Source organism: Hyperolius riggenbachi, chromosome 2 (assembly GCF_040937935.1).
Source record: "Hyperolius riggenbachi isolate aHypRig1 chromosome 2, aHypRig1.pri, whole genome shotgun sequence".
Classification (NCBI taxonomy): domain Eukaryota; kingdom Metazoa; phylum Chordata; class Amphibia; order Anura; family Hyperoliidae; genus Hyperolius; species Hyperolius riggenbachi.
The window spans coordinates 16,714,399-16,736,296 of NC_090647.1; the positions used below are offsets into that span (position 1 = coordinate 16,714,399).

General features: G+C 48.9%; 1 protein-coding gene across 3 annotated transcripts in view; it reads right to left on the reverse strand.

Moving 5' to 3' along the window:
• Positions 1 to 351: 351 nt before the first annotated feature.
• RHOG (ras homolog family member G) overlaps positions 352 to 21,898 on the reverse strand; it is a 152,671-nt gene continuing 131,124 nt past the window's right edge. For all 3 annotated transcript variants that reach the window (XM_068266518.1, XM_068266516.1, XM_068266517.1), the window contains one exon: positions 352 to 4,023. In XM_068266518.1, coding sequence (XP_068122619.1) covers positions 3,419 to 3,994 — 576 coding nt within the window. In that variant the 5' untranslated portion in view covers positions 3,995 to 4,023 and the 3' untranslated portion in view covers positions 352 to 3,418. The remainder of the gene's footprint in view (positions 4,024 to 21,898) is intronic.

Below are 21,898 nucleotides of genomic sequence, written 5' to 3' on the forward strand. Positions count from 1 at the left end.
CAGGCAACTGGTATTGCTTAAAAAACTTTCATTTATAACTGGCCACCCATTGACCAATGTTTCCACCTCCATGTAGTATGATAATTTACCTACACAACCTGCTCATAGTAACTTCTGGCCTTCATTCTACATGCAGGTGGTAAAATTGGCCAATCACAATTGGATGTGTGTACAGTATGCTCCCCTTGCATGTCACTGACCACTGATAGCTGCGGAGGACCTGGAGGCACCTGGAAGAGCGGCTGCAGGATGCAGAGGCAAGAAATAACAGACCGCAGAGGAAGCCTGGCGATGGTGACCGCAGCCAGGTGAATCTGCATATGTAAATAATGTATAATGAGCGGTAGAAGGTGAGGTTCTGAATACTCTTTAATTAATGAGAGGTGACAGACAGCACAGCGGGGGAGGGACACAGGGCAGGAATCAGCCAATCCGAGGCAAGGAGATAATTCACTGAACCGTCAGAGCTCTGTGTTAAAGGGGGCTCCTGCTGTGACAGGAAGTCAGGCTCATGGGGAGAGATGGCCAATGAGAGCCTAAGGGTTCCAGACTGCATGCAAATTAAAGGAACATTGTATGCAGGTTAGAATCGGATGCTTTTCCTGACCGTCTCTACTGGCCATTCATCTGACAACCTTCCCTGAGAAGGATCAGCCGATTGGTGGCTTCACAGGGCAGTGGGCGGGTCCATGTCAGGCTGGGAGGATTTGCTTAGCTCAGTAAAAAAACCTGGTACAAGTGTTAATTGGAATCGATGCCTGGGGTGACAGCTTTGGGCCCTAGCTGTACAGACATGTTGCGAGCTCTCAGGCCATGGGCGTGCCTATTGCTATGGAGGCGGTGGATTGAGCTGCTTCCTGTGGGCGGGGTGAGGAGGATGTGCTCGGGTGACAGCTCAAGGGCGGACTGTACAAACATGTTGCTAGCCCTCGGGCTGGGGGCATGTCTATTACTATGGAGGGGGGGGGATGGAGTGGCTTCCTGTGGGCGGGGTGAGGAGGATGTGCTCGGGTGACAGCTCGGGGGTGGGGCTGTACAGACATGTTGCTAGCCCTCCGGCTGTGGGCGTGTCTATTACTATGGAGGCGGGATGGAGCGGCTTCCTGTGGGCGGGGTGAGGATGTGCTTGGGGGCGGGGCTGTACAGACATGTTGCTAGCCCTCGGGCTGGAGGCATGTCTATTACTATGGAGGGGGGATGGAGCGGCTTCCTGTGGGCGGGGTGTGGAGGATGTGCTCGGGTGACAGCTCGGGGGCGGGGCTGTACAGACATGTTGCTAGCCCTCGGGCTGGAGGCATGTCTATTACTATGGAGGGGGGATGGAGCCGCTTCCTGTGGGCGGGGTGAGGAGGATGTGCTCGGGTGACAGCTCGGGGGCGGGGCTGTACAGACGTGTTGCTAGCCCTCGGGCTGGAGGCAGTTGCTAGCCCTTGGGCTGGGGGTGTGTCTATTACTATGGAGGGGGATGGAGCGGCTTCCTGTGGGCGGGGTGAGGAGGCTGTGCTCCGGGGTGGGGCTGTACAGACATATTGCTATCCCTTAGGCTGAGGGCGTGTCTATTACTATGGAGGTGGGATGGAGCGGCTTCCTGTGGGCGGGGTGAGGAGGATGTGCTCGGGTGACAGCTCGGGGGCGGGGCTGTACAGACATGTTGCTAGCCCTCAGGCTGGAGGCATGTCTATTACTATGGAGGGGGGATGGAGAGGCTTCCTGTGGGCAGGGTGAGGAGGATGTGCTCGGGTGACAGCTCGGAGGCGGGGCTGTACAGACATGTTGCTAGCCCTAGGGCTGGGGGCATGTCTATTACTATGGAGGTGGGATGGAGCAGCTTCCTGTGGGCGGGGCGAGGAGGATGTGCTTGGGTGACAGCTCGGAGGCGGGGATGTACAGATATGTTGCTAGCCCTAGGGCTGGGGGCATGTCTATTACTATGGAGGTGGGATGGAGCAGCTTCCTGTGGGCGGGGCGAGGAGGATGTGCTTGGGTGACAGCTCGGGGGCGAGGCTGTACAGACATGTTGCTATCCCTTAGGCTGAGGGCGTCTATTACTAGGGAGGGGGTGGATGGAGTGGCTTCTTCTGGGCGGGGTGAGGAGGATGTGCTCTGGTGTACAGACATGTTGCTAGGCCTCGGGCTGGGGGCGGCCATGCTTTCTCCCGCCCCATACTGCTGCGCAGTGACCTGCCTTTATCGTTCCCTGTATTTTATCGTACATCTGTGGTCATCGCAGAGCTCTGGCAGTTCACAGGAAACCCTACATGCTCCATGCAGCTTTTCCTGTAGCTGATTCTTATCTCAGCAATCGTTCAGCAAAATCCCCCACTGTACTGACTGATACACAGACAGCCACTTAAAGGGGCTGCAAATCTGTACATGAAATGCCATAAGGTAAAGTTGGAAGAGCAAGCATGTAAACATGTAAGAGCCATATTACAAATGACTTTCAGGTAAACACCATCATAATAATAGCTTAATGTGTGTCCTCATTGGAAATACAATATAGTTTCCCCATAAGCCATCTCAACAAGTGTGCTTAGACACAGGGGAGGAGTCTGGACTACAGGCGGGGGTGGGCCCTTGCCGATAGGAGACCACGCCCATGAGGATTTGAACTTAACTACCACCAGCTTCGGCTGAAAAGTATCCATGTGTAGTTAGTAAAAAAAAGTTATTTTGGGCTTCTGAAGTTTGGCACACTTATCTAACATCATGTCTTAATGTGGGAAGTGGGACAACCCAATTGGGTCACCCCTAAATCTAAAATGAACAAGCTACAATATAGAAGGAATTATGTAAGAAATATGAAAAATACTCCTTCCTTCCACATGGCTGAATATTTGAGGGCCCAAACAGTATTTTATTTCAGGAATAGTCATTGTTCTTCATGTTAGGAGTCGTGGCAAATGGCTGGTTTGAGGCAAAGACCGTTGGTGGAGTTTAAAGACTTCCAAGTCATCAGACTTCACATGGAGTAGCAAAGCTGCTGGTTTCTTCAAGAAGCAAGCATAATAACAACAATAAAAACACTATTGTTTCAAGATCTGTGAAATGGAAAGCTGAAAGATAAAGGTATCTCCAGAGAACAGAATAATTTGCAGGGTTCTGACCCAGCTCACATGGTGGTGATCTCAGCTGGCTTCTCACACAAAGGATGTAACGTTGGCCTCGTTACGTGTCCAAGGAAGGTTCCAGGAGAGAAAGCTCTGTGTCCGGGACAGGGACAGATAAAAACGTTGACGTTTTGGCTGAAGGCAACAAGAATATTAAGCATGTGTCTCCATCGCCTGGGTCTCTTTGGTCTCATGGAAGAGAGTGTGATCCCCATCCTTGAGGTATACACATCCATGGTTCTTCAGGACGGCATTTATCGCCCACAGAAGAACTTGAGGTCTTCATGAAGTTGCAAGTGTTCCCATTTTCACAGTAAGAAGCAGGGATTCTTCTTTTTTACTGGGTTTGGATTGAGAACGGCTCTTACGGACTCTGCAAAAACTTCCTTGATGCCGTCTTGGTTCAGCGCGGAGCACTCCATGTACTTCACGGCATGAATCTGTTTGGACAGGCTGACACCTTGCTGGTGGGTGATAGGCAGCTGGCTCTGCTCCTTCAACTTTTTGATGACATCGGGGTTGTTCCTAAGATCTTTCTTAGTGCCCACCAAAATGATGGGGACGTTGGGACAGTGGTGGCCAACTTCTGGATACCACTTGTGCTTCACGTTCTCGTAGGAGGGTGGACTAGCGATGGAGAAGCAGATGATGAAGACGTTGGTCTGGGGGTAAGATAGTGTCCTTAGTCGGTCATACTCCTCTTGGCCAGCTGTGTCCCACAGGTTTAGGCTAATGGTTTTTCCATCCACTGTGCTCTGGGCGCTGTAGTTGTCAAACACAGTTGGGATGTACTCTTTGGGAAAGGCGTTGGTCGTATAGCAGATGAGGAGACATGTTTTCCCAACAGCACCATCCCCGACCACCACACACTTAATGCTCTGCATCCTTTCTTCTTGGGTTCGGTTTCAGCAAACTGGAAAAAAAAAAGCAGAGTGATGTTAAATACTTTACGTCTGACCGATATAGAACTCACAAACCTCTATGCAACTGGCTAGAAGATGTGCTACATGATGATATACTGGATTGTTAAAAGTTTTGCTTGGTGAGTCCTAACATACAACGGGTGAGAAGAGGGGACCAGAAGTATTGGTTTAGAATAAAGAAATACCTGTAGGGGCGAAATGGATACGTACAATAGAGAACTAGTTGTGAATGAACAATAGTTTGATAATTATGGAAAAGACAGAGGGATTGGGTTACAATAAATGGACATTTGTAGAGGAGACAGGAAACACAGGGATCAGGGTGCATCAGAGTAAAAGTTTGGGAGAGGAGAGGAATGAAGCGGAGTGCATGGGGAACTGGCGAATATTTATGCAAAAGATTGGGGACACATGGATAGGGGTATATTAGCTGGACAGTTGAGGATGTGGAGTAGACATAAGCATTGGGGTACAATATACAGAGGGGGATTGGAGATTGTACCAGTTGATAGACAGTTGTGGAGCACAGAGGGGACAGGGTGATTGGGGTACAGTAAATTGACAGTCATGAAGTAGAGAAGGGACAGGGGGATTGGGGTATAGTAGATGTTCAGTTGTGAGGCACAGAGGGGACAGGGGGTTGGGGTACAGTAGAAGGACAGTTGTGAAGCCCAGAGGGCACAAGGGGATTGGGGTAAAGTAGATGGACAGTTGCATCTTTACACCAAGCTTCCACCTCCTGGGTGTGGCTAAAAAGCGTGTTAGCTGAACTTTTAGACCATCGCTGGATGAATAGTGGTTGGGAGGTTTTCTGGTGCTCCAGAACTAGACTTTCATAAGTTCGGCTTTCCAGAAAAGTTTTTACCAGTAAAGAAGGTGAGGAAATTCCCTCCGAACCACAAAGAGGAAGTTTCATGTAACGCCCTTATGTCATCCTCCTCCTTCCTCATTTCACCAACTTCCTCCTGCCTGTATCTGCTCCCTCATCAAGCTGTACCCTCAGGACTACTCCACCATCCCAACTCGATCCTCCAGAAATAGAACCTGGTGCTCTAAATATACACCGCTGCGCTCACTTACTGTATATCATGCCAGAACTGAGGCTGCAGGGTCAGCGGGTTAGGAAAAGTGGGTGGAGCCAACACCGGCCAAATACATACCCGGGCAACGCGGGCCGTCCAGCTAGTATAGAATAGGTGGGAGATTCCCCTCCCTCGCTAGCCTCCAGTCACCAGCTATATTCAGTGGTATTTATAAAGCCAGCTGGGGATTGGTGCAGAGAAATAGCAATTCCCAAAGATTAAAGCATTCAGTAAAAGTGTTCAGTATTTTTCTCCAGCTCTGACCAGCCGATAACTCACACTCTCCATCTGGTAACATTGACAGATGTAGCAGACAGCCAATAGGGAGAGCCACACAGCCCTGCTTCTCACCCCATTTGATCTGATACTCTGAAGGGCGGGATTTCAGAACAGCAGAGCAGGAGGAGACATTTAAAAAGTATTTTCTGCATCTCTTTGGATGTGCATATCTGTATATTGGCATACAGAAGAGCTCCCTCTGGTGGTTGTATCACATCTGAAGGGATACTGGGGATGCACTGGACAGAAACCCCCCGACTCATGCACACCACTTGTGGGAAGACTCTCAGCTCCCTGCCTGACCTGCTCCACAGCCGGTGAGACTTACCGAACAGGGATTAGCGAATTGAAGCATGCTTTTACTGTATATTACAGAAAGTGTACGGTGTACCACATGCAAGAAATCTTAGTGAATTTGGGGAAAAAAAGTATAATATACCTAACGCTGTATCTTACTAAACTGCCCTTTGTGAATTGAGGCCACTGGTGCTATAGAAGGAAATTGTCAGAATATGCAGTAAAGTGTACCTGTAGTTAAAAAAATGTGGCCAAATACAGTAGATGCCTCCATAGAGGGAAGCCTTTCGATATTCCTGAGGTGTCCCCTTCCACCGATCCAGAGCTGGGACCTCCCCGGAGATCCTTCAACAAGGTCCTGTTGACGGGCATGTTGCCGCACAGACCAGGCACAAACGGCTCACACTTGCGCACGTCACAGAGCCACCTGGGCTCCGCCTTTTCCACCAAGCACAAGCATCTCCTAGCTACTGCGCAAGAGCCACCCTGTGCCTGCACATATTCACTGACCAGAGCGCCTCTGCCACTTCCAGAGGGTCCCGGCGTCCAGCGATGGTCTGCAGCAGTGCTGTCCAACTTCACAGACAGGGGGTGTGTCTAGCACCGGATTTTTATGGCTGAAGAGGCAGAGTATAAATGTCCTGGCTTTGGGGGGTGGAGCCAAGCACAAACAAAAGGTGGGCCTGCCAGAGGAGGGGGCCTGACACAAAAAATAGTTTGGGTAAGTGATAGCGGCCCAGTGACCGCATCCGGCCTGCGGGCCGTCAGTTGAACAGCCTGGTCTGGAGGATCTGGAGGCTTACACTACCCCGAGGTAAGAATCTGACTTTTCATTTTGTCAAAGTTACAGGTTTACTTGAAAAGGAACCAGAGGTGTGAGACCTATGGAGTCTGCCATATTTATTTTCTGTTAAACAATACCAGTTGCCTGGCAGTCCTGCTGATCTTTGGCTGCAGTAGTGACTGAATCACACACCTGAAACAAGCATGCAGCTAATCTAGTCACACTTCAGTCAGAAACACCTGGTCTGTTGCATGCTTGTTCAGGGGCTATGGCTAAAAGTATTATAGGCAGAAAATCAGCAGGACAGCCAGGCAATGTGTATTATTTAAAAGTAAATAAACATATCAGCCTCCACATCTCTCTCACCTCAGGTCTGCAGATCTGAAGATCCATCCTGGTGGATCTGATCTGCAGATGAATGTCTGTTAAACAAGGTGTGTATGAGGATCTGCAGATCTCATAGACTATGAATGAATTTTGCAGGAACGGATCTTTTGCAGATACTGATCTTTTGTGTCTGTACAGCATCTTTTTAGTGCAGCATCTTGCAAAGATTTTTATCTGATGGGGAGTTCAGCTCAATAGAATAGGTGTGGTGTAGGTGTGGCTCTCATACCACATGGAAGGGGGTAAGATTTCTGTCTGATGGGGAGTGCAGCTCCATAGAATAGACTGTGTAGGTGTGGCTCTCATACCACATGGAAGGGGGTAAGATTTCTGTCTGATGGGGAGTGCAGCTCCATAGAATAGACTGTGTAGGTGTGGCTCTCATACCACATGGAAGGGGGTAAGATTTCTGTCTGATGGGGAGTGCAGCTCCATAGAATAGACTGTGTAGGTGTGGCTCTCATACCGCATGGAAGGGGGTAAGATTTCTGTCTGATGGGGAGTGCAGCTCCATAGAATAGACTGTGTAGGTGTGGCTCTCATACCACATGGAAGGGGGTAAGAGTTCTGTCTGATGGGGAGTGCAGCTCCATAGAATAGACTGTGTAGGTGTGGCTCTCATACCACATGGAGGGGGGTAAGATTACTGTCTGATGGGGAGTGCAGCTCCATAGAATAGACTGTGTAGGTGTGGCTCTCATACCACATGGAGGGGGGTAAGATTTCTGTCTGATGGGGAGTGCAGCTCCATAGAATAGACTGTGTAGGTGTGGCTCTCATACTACATGGAAGGGGGTAAGATCTCTGTCTGATGGGGAGTGCAGCTCCATAGAATAGACTGTGTAGGTGTGGCTCTCATACTACATGGAGGGGGGTAAGATCTCTGTCTGATGGGGAGTGCAGCTCCATAGAATAGACTGTGTAGGTGTGGCTCTCATACTACATGGAAGGGGGTAAGATTTCTGTCTGATGGGGAGTGCAGCTCCATAGAATAGACTGTGTAGGTGTGGCTCTCATACTACATGGAAGGGGGTAAGATCTCTGTCTGATGGGGAGTTCAGCTCCATAGAATAGACTGTGTAGGTATGGCTCTCATACTACATGGAAGGGGGTAAGATCTCTGTCTGATGGGGAGTGCAGCTCCATAGAATAGACTGTGTAGGTGTGGCTCTCATACTACATGGAAGGGGGTAAAATTTCTGTCTGATGGGGAGTGCAGCTCCATAGAATAGACTGTGTAGGTGTGGCTCTCCGGATCAGTGAATAATGGCGCACAGCGCCTATGCATAAAAATGGCACCGTATTAAAAAGATACGCTTATTGCTATTTATCGTTAGTACTGCATAATAATGGCGCACAGGGAAAAAAGCAGAAAAACGGCACACACTAACGTTATTTATCAATAGTGGCACACACTAACGTTATTTATCAATAGCGCCCTACATAAGCCAAACTGCAGACGTTATTTAACTGCAAAACGGTGAATAGATTTAATGTAACACTGTTAGGGTTAGGCACCACTGGTGGGGGGGGGGTCTTAGGGTTAGGCACCATCAGGAGGGTCTTAGGGTTAGGCACCACCAGGGGGGTCTTAGGGTTAGGCACCACCAGGGGGGTGGTTAGGGTTAGGCACCACCAGGGGGGGTCTTAGGGTTAGGCACCACCAGGGGGGTCTTAGGGTTAGGCACCACCAGGGGGGTCTTAGGGTTAGGCACCACCAGGGGGGTCTTAGGGTTAGGCACCATCAGGGGGGTCTTAGGGTTAGGCACCACCAGGGGGGTCTTAGGGTTAGGCACCACCAGGGGGGGTTTAGGGGTTAGGGATAGGTACAGAGAGGGTTCTGTGTGTTAACGCTAAATAACAATAAGGCTTTAACGCCAAATAACAATAAGGCTTTAACGTTAAATAGCGATAAGCGGCAATCGGATTAGCGGCAACACCGTGCGCCATTATTCACAGGCGCCATTTTCAGATGGATCCGTGGCTCTCATATTACATGGAAGGGGGTAAGATCTCTGTCTGATGGGGAGTGCAGCTCCATAGAATAGACTGTGTAGGTGTGGCTCTCATACTACATGGAAGGGGGTAAGATTTCTGTCTGATGGGGAGTGCAGCTCCATAGAATAGACTGTGTAGGTGTGGCTCTCATACTACATGAAGGGTGGTAAGATCTCTGTCTGATGGGGAGTGCAGCTCCATAGAATAGACTGTGTAGGTGTGGCTCTCATACTACATGGAAGGGGGTAAGATCTCTGTCTGATGGGGAGTGCAGCTCCATAGAATAGACTGTGTAGGTATGGCTCTCATACTACATGGAAGGGGGTAAGATTTCTGTCTGATGGGGAGTGCAGCTCCATAGAATAGACTGTGTAGGTATGGCTCTCATACTACATAGAAGGGGGTAAGATTGGTCTGTGATCTTTCATTAATCTTTTAAGTGTGTACACACCATTAGTCAACCAGTGCTTTTACCTCTGTAAATCCAATGTAGTGCTGAAAAGTAAAAAAAAAACATTTTTTTTGGTTTTGCAGCTGAATGAACCACATTGACATGGCTGTTGTTTATAATTCAGTCTTTGAAATTCAGCCCTTTAAATTGAAAATAATGATATGAGGAAAGTTCTATTTACCATTGTTATTGCGCATACAAAAAATGATGTCATTAGTTTATTTTAAGTTCAGGTTTGCTTCAATGTATGATTCCATTCACTAGAGGACCATTACCTCAACTTTTAAAATGCTCACCCCCTAATGAGTGCTGTGTGAATTATAGGAGGAGTCAGTGTGCAGCATTTCACCCCCTAAAGAGTGCTGTATCAGTTATGGGAGGAGTCAGTGAACAGCATATCACCCCCTAAAGAGTGCTGTATCAGTTATGGGAGGAGTCAGTGAACAGCATATCACCCCCTAAAGAGTGCTGTATCAGTTATGGGAGGAGTCAGTGAACAGCATATCACCCCCTAAAGAGTGCTGTATCAGTTATGGGAGGAGTCAGTGAACAGCATATCACCCCCTAATGAGTGCTGTGTCAGTTATGGGAGGAGTCAGTGAGCAGCATTTTATTTCTCGGCAGTACTGCATTGGTGACACCCCCACAACATAGTTCCTGGCTGAGTCCTCTTCTCCACCATCACAGAGAATGTAGTCATGTCCTTGGCGGAGCTCACAATCTAATGCCAGCCAAAATTAAAGCCTAATGTCCTACCATATCATTATGTATTTATGTAGCACTCGCATCTTCTGCAGCACTTTACATAGTCCGTACATAGTACATACATACACAGTACATAGTCATGTCATGAACTGACATCCATGATGCACATCCCCCCTTTCACCACATCTTTGTGGGAACGCTGCTTTCTTATGTGTTTGGGGAACATTGCCTAATTACCATTAGGGTCACTTTGCCTACCTGTGTTTTAGGAGGAAACTCTGACCCACTGCCTCAGTTACATTACAGTTCGCTCCGCCCATACCATTTTTTTCACCGTGGTCATGGACATGCCCATTTTTTGGCGCGGCGCAATAGCACTCCCCCCCCCCCTCCCCCCCCCCCCCGTCCGAGGTTGAGCCAAGAAAAATCTGGTCACTGTATATTAGGTGGTCTCCCCAACGACCCAAAACATAGCAGCATTAGGTGGCCTTTGTCATCAACCAACATAGCAGCATGGCTTTTGATAACCCTCCTATAGACATATTAAGATGCCCATACATTATATTGATATCTAGCCGATTCAATCATAACAATCAAATCTAACATTGATGCCTTACTGCGGTCACCTGATTGTCATGTCGATCAAATTCTGGCCGGAATCGACTGAAGCGATCGATCCTGCATGCTGGAAAGAACTCACTGGAAAGGGCTCACTCGGAGAAGCAGGTAGTCTCGGTGCTCCATAGCAGCAATATTATGCTGCACGGGGTGCGTAAGAGAAATTCGGAGCTCCGGCAATCGCCAGACCCCTGAACTACACCTCCCCCTGAGCTGCGACGACTCAGAGGGAGAATAGTAGGGACAGGAATCCCCGCTGGGGAGTTTAGCGGCAGAAGGGAAAGCTGTGCAGACTCACCTGTCCTCCTGCGTCGGACGCGGTATTATTTACAGTGACCAGATTTTTCTGGGTCCAACCTGGGACTGGGGGGGGGGGGGGGGGGTGTTCACCAAAAAATGGGCGTGGGGGGATCGGGGGGGGGGGGGGGCGTTCGCTGAAAAATGGGTGTGGCCATGACATTGTATGGGCGGAGCGTAACCGTAATCCCAAAGCAGCAAATATAGCCAACAATGACCATTAAATAAATGCAGCAGCAGTTTCCCCAGACACCAGAAAATAAACGCAATTTGGGCAACATTTCAGCAGAAAATACACGTAATTTGGGCAACATTTCACCTGCAAAAAAAGTAATTTACTCACCTGGCAGAAGTCCCCTCATGCTGCCGGCCTCTGGCGCGCAGCTCCCCGGACCATCTTGCTCCTGCATATCCCCCGCGCTGAATGGAATAGCAGGGCTACGGGAAGATTTCGCCCGAAGCCCTGTACTGGAGACACAAATAGTATCCAGTACAGGGCTCTGCCTCCGTATGCCATCTTCCCGTAGCCCTGCTGGCCTGCCGGAAGACTATGCAGGTTCAGGCTGGAGCGGGGCTGCGGGCTATGAACTGGCGCGGCGTCTATTAGACGCCACGGCCAGTTCGGACGGTGACCAGAGTCCCGAGGTCGGGACGTCCCGCAGCTAAAAGCGGGACGTTTCCCGGGACATAGTGCAGCCTGGGACAGGGGACCCCGAATCCGGGCTCTGCAGGGATCTGTATCTGGGGTGCAGGTTTTGTGTATGGGATTTCCTCAGTGAGAAGTTGGGGCGTTATTGCTCTGTGGGTGCAGGTTTGGGATTTCCTCAGTGAGAAGTTGGGACGTTTGAGGTGTTTTCGGCCTGTATAAAAGGGTCAGGAAATAGCGGAGCCTTGTCTGGAGGGGACAGGAAGTCTAATTTCTTGTGTGGAAGGCGCAGGAAGTCCCGTCCTGCTGGGATTGTATGCAGTGACTCTGGACGACGGTTTCCTCCACTTGTGCTGCATTCACAGCAATAGGGAAAGAAAATCATATACACAGTTAGGTCCTCGATATTTGCACAGAGACAACTCTTTCCTGATTTCGGTTCTGTCCATTACGACAATGACCATGATTCACAAAGCTTTTTCACCTGTTTTCACCTTTTTCTATGTTTAATTTTTGAGCTTCCAAAGAGCAAAATATACTGTAATACTAGTTGACCTAAGCCTGTTTAATAATGGGCTCCAGGTCTGTCACATCGCCACATTTCAGCCACTCCCCCCCATTCCCCCCTGCACTGACACAGGGACAGGATGACGCAGAAGCTCTTAGGTTTTATTACAATCTAATTAAGGCCTCTTTTCCATGGACAGTTGATAGGCAGTGAAATGCCTCTCAAAGGACCAGTGCACACCAAAAAGCGCTAGCGTAAAAGCAAACGCTTGGCATTTTTTTGAAGTGATTTTTTAATGTGATTCTAGGCATGTGTAGAGCGATTTTCTAAGCATGCCTAGCAATTTGTGGAATGTTTTGGTGTAGAGTTTTTTTTATATTTTGATACAGAAGAGTTTACAAAAAAGATTCTCAGGGGGATTCTCAGGAATTTATTTATTTACAAAAGCACTTAGTGAATGGCGGTTGCTCTGTCCAACTGCCAAAGAACTGTGTAGCGAGCAGGGAAGCTGGCCAGCATCATTATGTAAAGGATTTTTAGGGAATATCTTTATAAAGAATAAAAGCCTTGCTGGGAATCCCCTATGAAGAGATGGACTAGTCCAAAACCTGTCGTTTCTGTCAGATTTCTACTACCTACTGTAAGTGACAGCAGCATAAGACATTTTACTCTGGGAAAAAACGTACTTATTTGTATATGTTTGCACATATTTAAAATTTTACAATTTTTTGCCATAGTGCCCCTCAAGCTGTGAAAACAGAAAAAAAACCCTCTGAGAAATTTCTACAGTATTGCGAGAGGCAAAATCTACAGTGTAGTTACATCCTGAGAAAGCAAGCACCGGTAATGTACAGAACCAAAAATCAGAAAAAAAAGTTGTCTCTGTCCAAATATTCATGCTATAAGCTTGTATATAAGGAGAGCCTGCGGGTGTCAGACTGTGCCAGGCGCCACACTGCGGGCGTCAGACTGTGCCGGGGGCCGCACTAAGGGTGTCAGACTGTGCCAGGGGCCACACTGCGAGTGTCAGACTGTGCCGGGCTGCGGGCATCAGGCTGTGCCAGGGGGCCACACTGCGAGTGTCAGACTGTGCCGGGCTGCGGGCATCAGGCTGTGCCAGGGGGGCACACTGCGGGTGTCAGACTGTGCCAGGCTGCGGGCATCAGGCTGTGCCAGGGGGGCACACTGCGGGTGTCAGACTGTGCCAGGCTGCGGGCATCAGGCTGTGCCAGGGGGGCACACTGCGGGTGTCAGACTGTGCCAGGCTGCGGGCATCAGGCTGTGCCAGGGAGGCACACTGCGGGTGTCAGACTGTGCTGGGGGGTCACACTGCGGGTGTCAGACTGTGCTGGGGGGGCCACACTAAGGGTGTCAGACTGTGCCGGGGCTGCGGGCATCAGGCTGTGCCGGGTGGCCACACTGCGGGCGTCAGGCTGTGCCAGGGGCTGCGGGCGTCAGGCTGTGCCAGGGGCTGCGGGCATCAGGCTGTGCCAGGGGCTGCAGGCATCAGGCTGTGCCAGGGGCTGCGGGCGTTAGGCTGTGCCGGGGCTGCAGGCGTCAGGCTGTGCCGGGGCTGCGGGCGTCAGGTTGTGCCAGGGGCTGCGGGCGTCAGACTGTGCCAGGGGCTGCGGGCGTCAGGCTGTGCCAGGGAGGCACACTGCGGGTGTCAGACTGTGCCGGGCTGCGGGCATCAGGCTGTGCCAGGGAGGCACACTGCGGGTGTCAGACTGTGCTGGGGGGCCACACTGCGGGTGTCAGACTGTGCTGGGGGGCCACACTAAGGGTGTCAGACTGTGCCGGGGCTGCGGGCATCAGGCTGTGCCGGGTGGCCACACTGCGGGCGTCAGGCTGTGCCAGGGGCTGTGGGCGTCAGGCTGTGCCGGGGCTGCGGGCGTCAGGCTGTGCCAGGGGCTGCGGGCATCAGGCTGTGCCAGGGGCTGCAGGCATCAGGCTGTGCCAGGGGCTGCGGGCGTTAGGCTGTGCCGGGGCTGCAGGCATCAGGCTGTGCCGGGGCTGCGGGCGTCAGGTTGTGCCAGGGGCTGCGGGCGTCAGACTGTGCCAGGGGCTGCGGGCGTCAGGCTGTGCCAGGGGCCACACTGGAGGTGTCGGACTGTGCCGGGGGCCACACTGCAGGCGACAGACTGTGCCAGGGGCTGCGGGCCCAGGGGCACCCATCAGTCAGACTTGTGTGCTGCAGGGGAAAGCGGGCCTGAGAGCAGCACTAATGACTCAGGGATGGAGGTGGAGGCCGCAGCCAGGGTGGGACAGCGGGCCATACTCAGGCCACAGACCCCGCTGGGACCCAATCATGTTATGATTAATGCAAACACAATACGTCTCATTCCATACGGAGTAGTGTATAGAAAAGCGAGCTCAACCCAAAAATAACATTCCTGTTACAGGAATCCTTCATGCAACAGCAGTGAGACTCCTGCTCATCCTGCTGCATTCATCATTATATCACATGGGTGCAAAGAGCTGAGAACTCAGGGGGGCAGAGATCTCACCACTTACATGCCTGGGAGATGGAGGAACCCAGCAGGGGGAGGGGAGACTCGGGTAATGGTGTGGCAGGTATGCAGAGATAGGGACTCAGTAAGGCAGAGATCTTAAAGGGAACCCACAGCAAAGTATGGTATATGGAGGCTGACATATTTATTTCCTGTTAAACAATACCAGTTGCTTGGCAGCTCTGCAGGTTTGTTTGGCTGCAGTAGTGCCTGAATCACACCAGAAACAGAAACAAGCATGCAGCTAAACCAGTCAGATTTGACAAAAATGTCAGAAACATCTGATATGCTGCATGCAAGGGCACCTGGTCCACCAGGCCAACCAGGCGGTCGCCTGGGGCGCTGTGCGGAGCTGCGCTGCTGCAGGGAGGGGGGGGGATAATGACACACTGTGCCCACCCCCCAGGTGGTGAACTGGTGCCACACAGTCTTCCGGTAGGCAGAGCAGGGCTACAGGAAGATGTCGTCCGAAGCCCTGCACTGGAGAGTATTGGCTTCGGGAAGCCATCCTCCCTGCCCTGCTCTGCCTGCTGTGTCAGCACGGGAGTTGTGAAGATAATCGGGGGAGTGGTGCGCCAAGAGAGGAGACTTCTGCAGGTGAGTAAATTCTTTTATTTTTTACAGGTGCACATTATTTTCTGGTGACTGCTGCCCACATTACGATTATTTTGTGGTGAAACATTGCTGCATTACGATTATTTTCTGGTGAAACATTCCTGCATTATGATTATTTTCTGGTGAAACATTCCTGCATTACTATTATTTTCTGGTGAAACATTGCTGCATTACTATTATTTTCTGGTGAAACATTGCTGCATTATGATTATTTTCTGGTGAAACATTGCTGCATTACTATTATTTTCTAGTGAAATACTGCTGCATTATGATTATTTTCTGGTGAAACATTGCTGCATTACAATTATTTTCTAGTGAAATATTGCTGCATTATGATTATTTTCTGGTGAAAGATTTCTGCATTATGATTATTTTCTGGTGAAACATTCCTGCATTACTATTATTTTCTGGTGAAACATTGTTGCATTACGATTATTTTCTGGTGAAACATTCCTGCATTATGATTATTTTCTGGTGAAAAATTCCTGCATTACTATTATTTTCTGGTGAAACATTGCTGCATTATGATTATTTTCTGGTGAAACATTGCTGCATTACTATTATTTTCTGGTGAAACATTGCTGCATTATGATTATTTTCTGGTGAAACATTGCTGCATTACTATTATTTTCTAGTTAAATATTGCTGCATTATGATTATTTTCTGGTGAAACATTGCTGCATTACAATTATTTTCTAGTGAAATATTGCTGCATTATGATTATTTTCTGGTGAAAGATTTCTGCATTATGATTATTTTCTACCAAAACATTGCTGCATTATGATTATTTTCTGGTGAAACATTCCTGCATTATGATTATTTTTTGGTGAAACATTGCTGCATTATGATTATTTTCTGGTGAAACATTGCTGCATTACGATTATTTTCTGGTGAAACATTGCTGCATTATGATTATTTTCTGGTGAAACATTCCTGCATTATGATTATTTTCTGGTGAAACATTCCTGCATTACTATTATTTTCTGGTGAAACATTGCTGCATTACTATTATTTTCTGGTGAAACATTGCTGCATTACGATTATTTTCTGGTGAAACATTCCTGCATTATGATTATTTTCTGGTGAAACATTCCTGCATTACTATTATTTTCTGGTGAAACATTGCTGCATTACTATTATTTTCTGGTGAAACATTGCTGCATTATGATTATTTTCTGGTGAAACATTGCTGCATTACTATTATTTTCTAGTGAAATACTGCTGCATTATGATTATTTTCTGGTGAAACATTGCTGCATTACAATTATTTTCTAGTGAAATATTGCTGCATTATGATTATTTTCTGGTGAAAGATTTCTGCATTATGATTATTTTCTGGTGAAACATTCCTGCATTACTATTATTTTCTGGTGAAACATTGTTGCATTACGATTATTTTCTGGTGAAACATTCCTGCATTATGATTATTTTCTGGTGAAAAATTCCTGCATTACTATTATTTTCTGGTGAAACATTGCTGCATTATGATTATTTTCTGGTGAAACATTGCTGCATTACTATTATTTTCTGGTGAAACATTGCTGCATTATGATTATTTTCTGGTGAAACATTGCTGCATTACTATTATTTTCTAGTTAAATATTGCTGCATTATGATTATTTTCTGGTGAAACATTGCTGCATTACAATTATTTTCTAGTGAAATATTGCTGCATTATGATTATTTTCTGGTGAAAGATTTCTGCATTATGATTATTTTCTACCAAAACATTGCTGCATTATGATTATTTTCTGGTGAAACATTCCTGCATTATGATTATTTTTTGGTGAAACATTGCTGCATTATGATTATTTTCTGGTGAAACATTGCTGCATTACGATTATTTTCTGGTGAAACATTGCTGCATTATGATTATTTTCTGGTGAAACATTGCTGCATTATGATTATTTTCTGGTGAAACATTGCTGCATTACTATTATTTTCTGGTGAAACATTGCTGCATTATGATTATTTTCTGGTGAAACATTGCTGCATTACTATTATTTTCTAGTGAAATATTGCTGCATTATGATTATTTTCTGGTGAAATATTGCTGCATTACAATTATTTTCTAGTGAAATATTGCTGCATTATGATTATTTTCTGGTGAAAGATTTCTGAATTATGATTATTTTCTACCAAAACATTGCTGCATCATGATTATTTTCTGGTGAAACATTCCTGCATTATGATTATTTTTTTGGTGAAACATTGCTGCATTATGATTATTTTGTGGTGAAACATTGCTGCATTATGATTATTTTCTGGTGAAACATTGCCGCATGACTATTATTTTCTGGTGAAACATTGCCGCATTACTATTATTTTCTGGTGAAACATTACCGCATTACGATTATTTTCTGGTGAAACATTGCTGCATTATGATTATTTTTTGGTGAAACATTGCTGCATTATGATGTTTTTCTGGTGAAACATTGCTGCATTACTATTATTTTCTGGTGAAACATTGCCGCATTACTATTATTTTCTGGTGAAACATTACTGCATTACGATTATTTTCTGGTGAAACATTGCTGCATTATGATTATTTTCTGGTGAAAAATTCCTGCATTATGATTATTTTCTGATGAAACATTCCTGCATTACTATTATTTTCTGGTGAAACATTGCTGCATTACAATTATTTTCTGGTGAAACATTGCTGCATTATGATTATTTTCTGTTGAAACATTGCTGCATTATGATTATTTTCTGGTGAAACATTGCTGCATTATGATTTTCTGGTGAAACATTGCTGCATTATGATTATTTTCTGGTGAAGCTAGAAGAATCCAGCAGGGGGAGGAGCCTCTGGCAATGGGTGTAGTGGGTGTGCAGAGCTGGGGACTCAGGTGAGTGGAGATCTCAATACTAGGATCCCTAGAAGCTAGAAAAATCCAGCAGGGGGAGGAGCCTCTGGCAATGGGTGTAGTGGGTGTGCAGAGCCGGGCACTCAGGAGAGTAGAGATCTCAATACTAGGATCCCTAGAAGCTAGAGGAATCCAGCATAGAGGGGAGCCTCTGGCAATGGGTGTAGTGGGTGTGCAGAGCCGGGCACTCAGGAGAGTAGAGATCTCAATACTAGGATCCCTAGAAGCTAGAAAAATCCAGCAGGGGGAGGAGCCTCTGGCAATGGGTGTAGTGGGTGTGCAGAGCCGGGCACTCAGGAGAGTAGAGATCTCAATACTAGGATCCCTAGAAGCTAGAGGAATCCAGCATAGAGGGGAGCCTCTGGCAATGGGTGTAGTGGGTGTGCAGAGCCGGGCACTCAGGAGAGTAGAGATCTCAATACTAGGATCCCTAGAAGCTAGAAGAATCCAGCAGGGGGAGGAGCCTCTGGCAATGGGTGTAGTGGGTGTGCAGAGCCGGGCACTCAGGAGAGTAGAGATCTCAATACTAGGATCCCTAGAAGCTAGAGGAATCCAGCATAGAGGGAAGCCTCTGGCAATGGGTGTAGTGGGTGTGCAGAGCCGGGCACTCAGGAGAGTAGAGATCTCAATACTAGGATCCCTAGAAGCTAGAAGAATCCAGCAGGGGGAGGGGCCTCTGGCAATGGGTGTAGTGGGTGTGCAGAGCCGGGCACTCAGGAGAGTAGAGATCTCAATACTAGGATCCCTAGAAGCTAGAAGAATCCAGCAGGGGGAGGGGCCTCTGGCAATGGGTGTAGTGGGTGTGCAGAGCCGGGCACTCAGGAGAGTAGAGATCTCAATACTAGGATCCCTAGAAGCTAGAGGAATCCAGCAGGGAGGGGAGCCTCTGGCAATGGGTGTAGTGGGTGTGCAGAGCCGGGCACTCAGGAGAGTAGAGATCTCAATACTAGGATCCCTAGAAGCTAGAAGAATCCAGCAGGGGGAGGAGAGCCTCTGGCAATGGGTGTAGTGGGTGTGCAGAGCCGGGCACTCAGGAGAGTAGAGATCTCAATACTAGGATCCCTAGAAGCTAGAAGAATCCAGCAGGGGGAGGAGCCTCTGGCAATGGGTGTAGTGGGTGTGCAGAGCCGGGCACTCAGGAGAGTAGAGATCTCAATACTAGGATCCCTAGAAGCTAGAAGAATCCAGCAGGGAGGGGAGCCTCTGGCAATGGGTGTAGTGGGTGTGCAGAGCCGGGCACTCAGGAGAGTAGAGATCTCAATACTAGGATCCCTAGAAGCTAGAAGAATCCAGCAGGGGGAGGGGAGCCTCTGGCAATGGGTGTAGTGGGTGTGCAGAGCCGGGCACTCAGGAGAGTAGAGATCTCAATACTAGGATCCCTAGAAGCTAGAAGAATCCAGCAGGGGGAGGAGAGCCTCTGGCAATGGGTGTAGTGGGTGTGCAGACCTGGGAACTCAGGAGAGTAAAGATCTCAATACTAGGATCCCTAGAAGCTAGAAGAATCCAGCAGGGGGAGGAGCCTCTGGCAATGGGTGTAGTGGGTGTGCAGAGCTGAGGACTCAGGTGAGTGGAGATCTCAATACTAGGATCCCTAGAAGCTAGAAGAATCCAGCAGGGGAAGGGGAGCCTCTGGCAATGGGTGTAGTGGGTGTGCAGAGCCGGGCACTCAGGAGAGTAGAGATCTCAATACTAGGATCCCTGGAAGCTAGAAGAATCCAGCAGGGAGAGGGGAGCCTCTGGCAATGGGTGTAGTGGGTGTGCAGAGCCGGGCACTCAGGAGAGTAGAGATCTCAATACTAGGATCCCTAGAAGCTAGAAGAATCCAGCAGGGGGAGGAGAGCCTCTGGCAATGGGTGTAGTGGGTGTGCAGAGCCGGGCACTCAGGAGAGTAGAGATCTCAATACTAGGATCCCTAGAAGCTAGAAGAATCCAGCAGGGAGGGGAGCCTCTGGCAATGGGTGTAGTGGGTGTGCAGAGCCGGGCACTCAGGAGAGTAGAGATCTCAATACTAGGATCCCTTGAAGCTAGAAGAATCCAGCAGGGGGAGGGGCCTCTGGCAATGGGTGTAGTGGGTGTGCAGACCTGGGAACTCAGGAGAGTAGAGATCTCAATACTAGGATCCCTAGAAGCTAGAAGAATCCAGCAGGGGGAGGGGAGCCTCTGGCAATGGGTGTAGTGGGTGTGCAGAGCCGGGCACTCAGGAGAGTAGAGATCTCAATACTAGGATCCCTAGAAGCTAGAAGAATCCAGCAGGGGGAGGGGAGCCTCTGGCAATGGGTGTAGTGGGTGTGCAGAGCCGGGCACTCAGGAGAGTAGAGATCTCAATACTAGGATCCCTAGAAGCTAGAAGAATCCAGCAGGGGGAGGGGAGCCTCTGGCAATGGGTGTAGTGGGTGTGCAGAGCCGGGCACTCAGGAGAGTAGAGATCTCAATACTAGGATCCCTAGAAGCTAGAAGAATCCAGCAGGGGGAGGGGAGCCTCTGGCAATGGGTGTAGTGGGTGTGCAGAGCCGGGCACTCAGGGAAGTAGAGATCTCAATACTAGGATCCCTAGAAGCTAGAAGAATCCAGCAGGGGGGGAGGAGCCTCTGGCAATGGGTGTAGTGGGTGTGCAGAGCTGGGCACTCAGGAGAGTAGAGATCTCAATACTAGGATCCCTAGAAGCTAGAAGAATCCAGCAGGGGGAGGGGAGCCTCTGGCAATGGGTGTAGTGGGTGTGCAGAGCCGGGCACTCAGGAGAGTAGAGATCTCAATACTAGGATCCCTAGAAGCTAGAAGAATCCAGCAGGGGAGGGGAGCCTCTGGCAATGGGTGTAGTGGGTGTGCAGAGCCGGGCACTCAGGAGAGTAGAGATCTCAATACTAGGATCCCTAGAAGCTAGAAGAATCCAGCAGGGGGAGGGGAGCCTCTGGCAATGGGTGTAGTAGGTGTGCAGAACCGGGCACTTAGGAGAGTAGAGATCTCAATACTAGGATCCCTAGAAGCTAGAAGAATCCAGCAGGGGGAGGAGCCTCTGGCAATGGGTGTAGTGGGTGTGCAGAGCTGGGCACTCAGGAGAGTAGAGATCTCAATACTAGGATCCCTAGAAGCTAGAAGAATCCAGCAGGGGAGGGGAGCCTCTGGCAATGGGTGTAGTGGGTGTGCAGAGCCGGGCACTCAGGAGAGTAGAGATCTCAATACTAGGATCCCTAGAAGCTAGAAGAATCCAGCAGGGGGAGGGGAGCCTCTGGCAATGGGTGTAGTGGGTGTGCAGAGCCGGGCACTCAGGAGAGTAGAGATCTCAATACTAGGATCCCTAGAAGCTAGAAGAATCCAGCAGGGGGAGGAGCCTCTGGCAATGGGTGTAGTGGGTGTGCAGAGCCGGGCACTCAGGAGAGTAGAGATCTCAATACTAGGATCCCTAGAAGCTAGAAGAATCCAGCAGGGGGAGGGGAGCCTCTGGCAATGGGTGTAGTGGGTGTGCAGAGCCGGGCACTCAGGAGAGTAGAGATCTCAATACTAGGATCCCTAGAAGCTAGAAGAATCCAGCAGGGGGAGGAGCCTCTGGCAATGGGTGTAGTGGGTGTGCAGAGCCGGGCACTCAGGAGAGTAGAGATCTCAATACTAGGATCCCTAGAAGCTAGAAGAATCCAGCAGGGGGAGGGGAGCCTCTGGCAATGGGTGTAGTGGGTGTGCAGAGCCGGGCACTCAGGAGAGTAGAGATCTCAATACTAGGATCCCTAGAAGCTAGAAGAATCCAGCAGGGGGAGGAGAGCCTCTGGCAATGGGTGTAGTGGGTGTGCAGAGCTGGGCACTCAGGAGAGTAGAGATCTCAATAC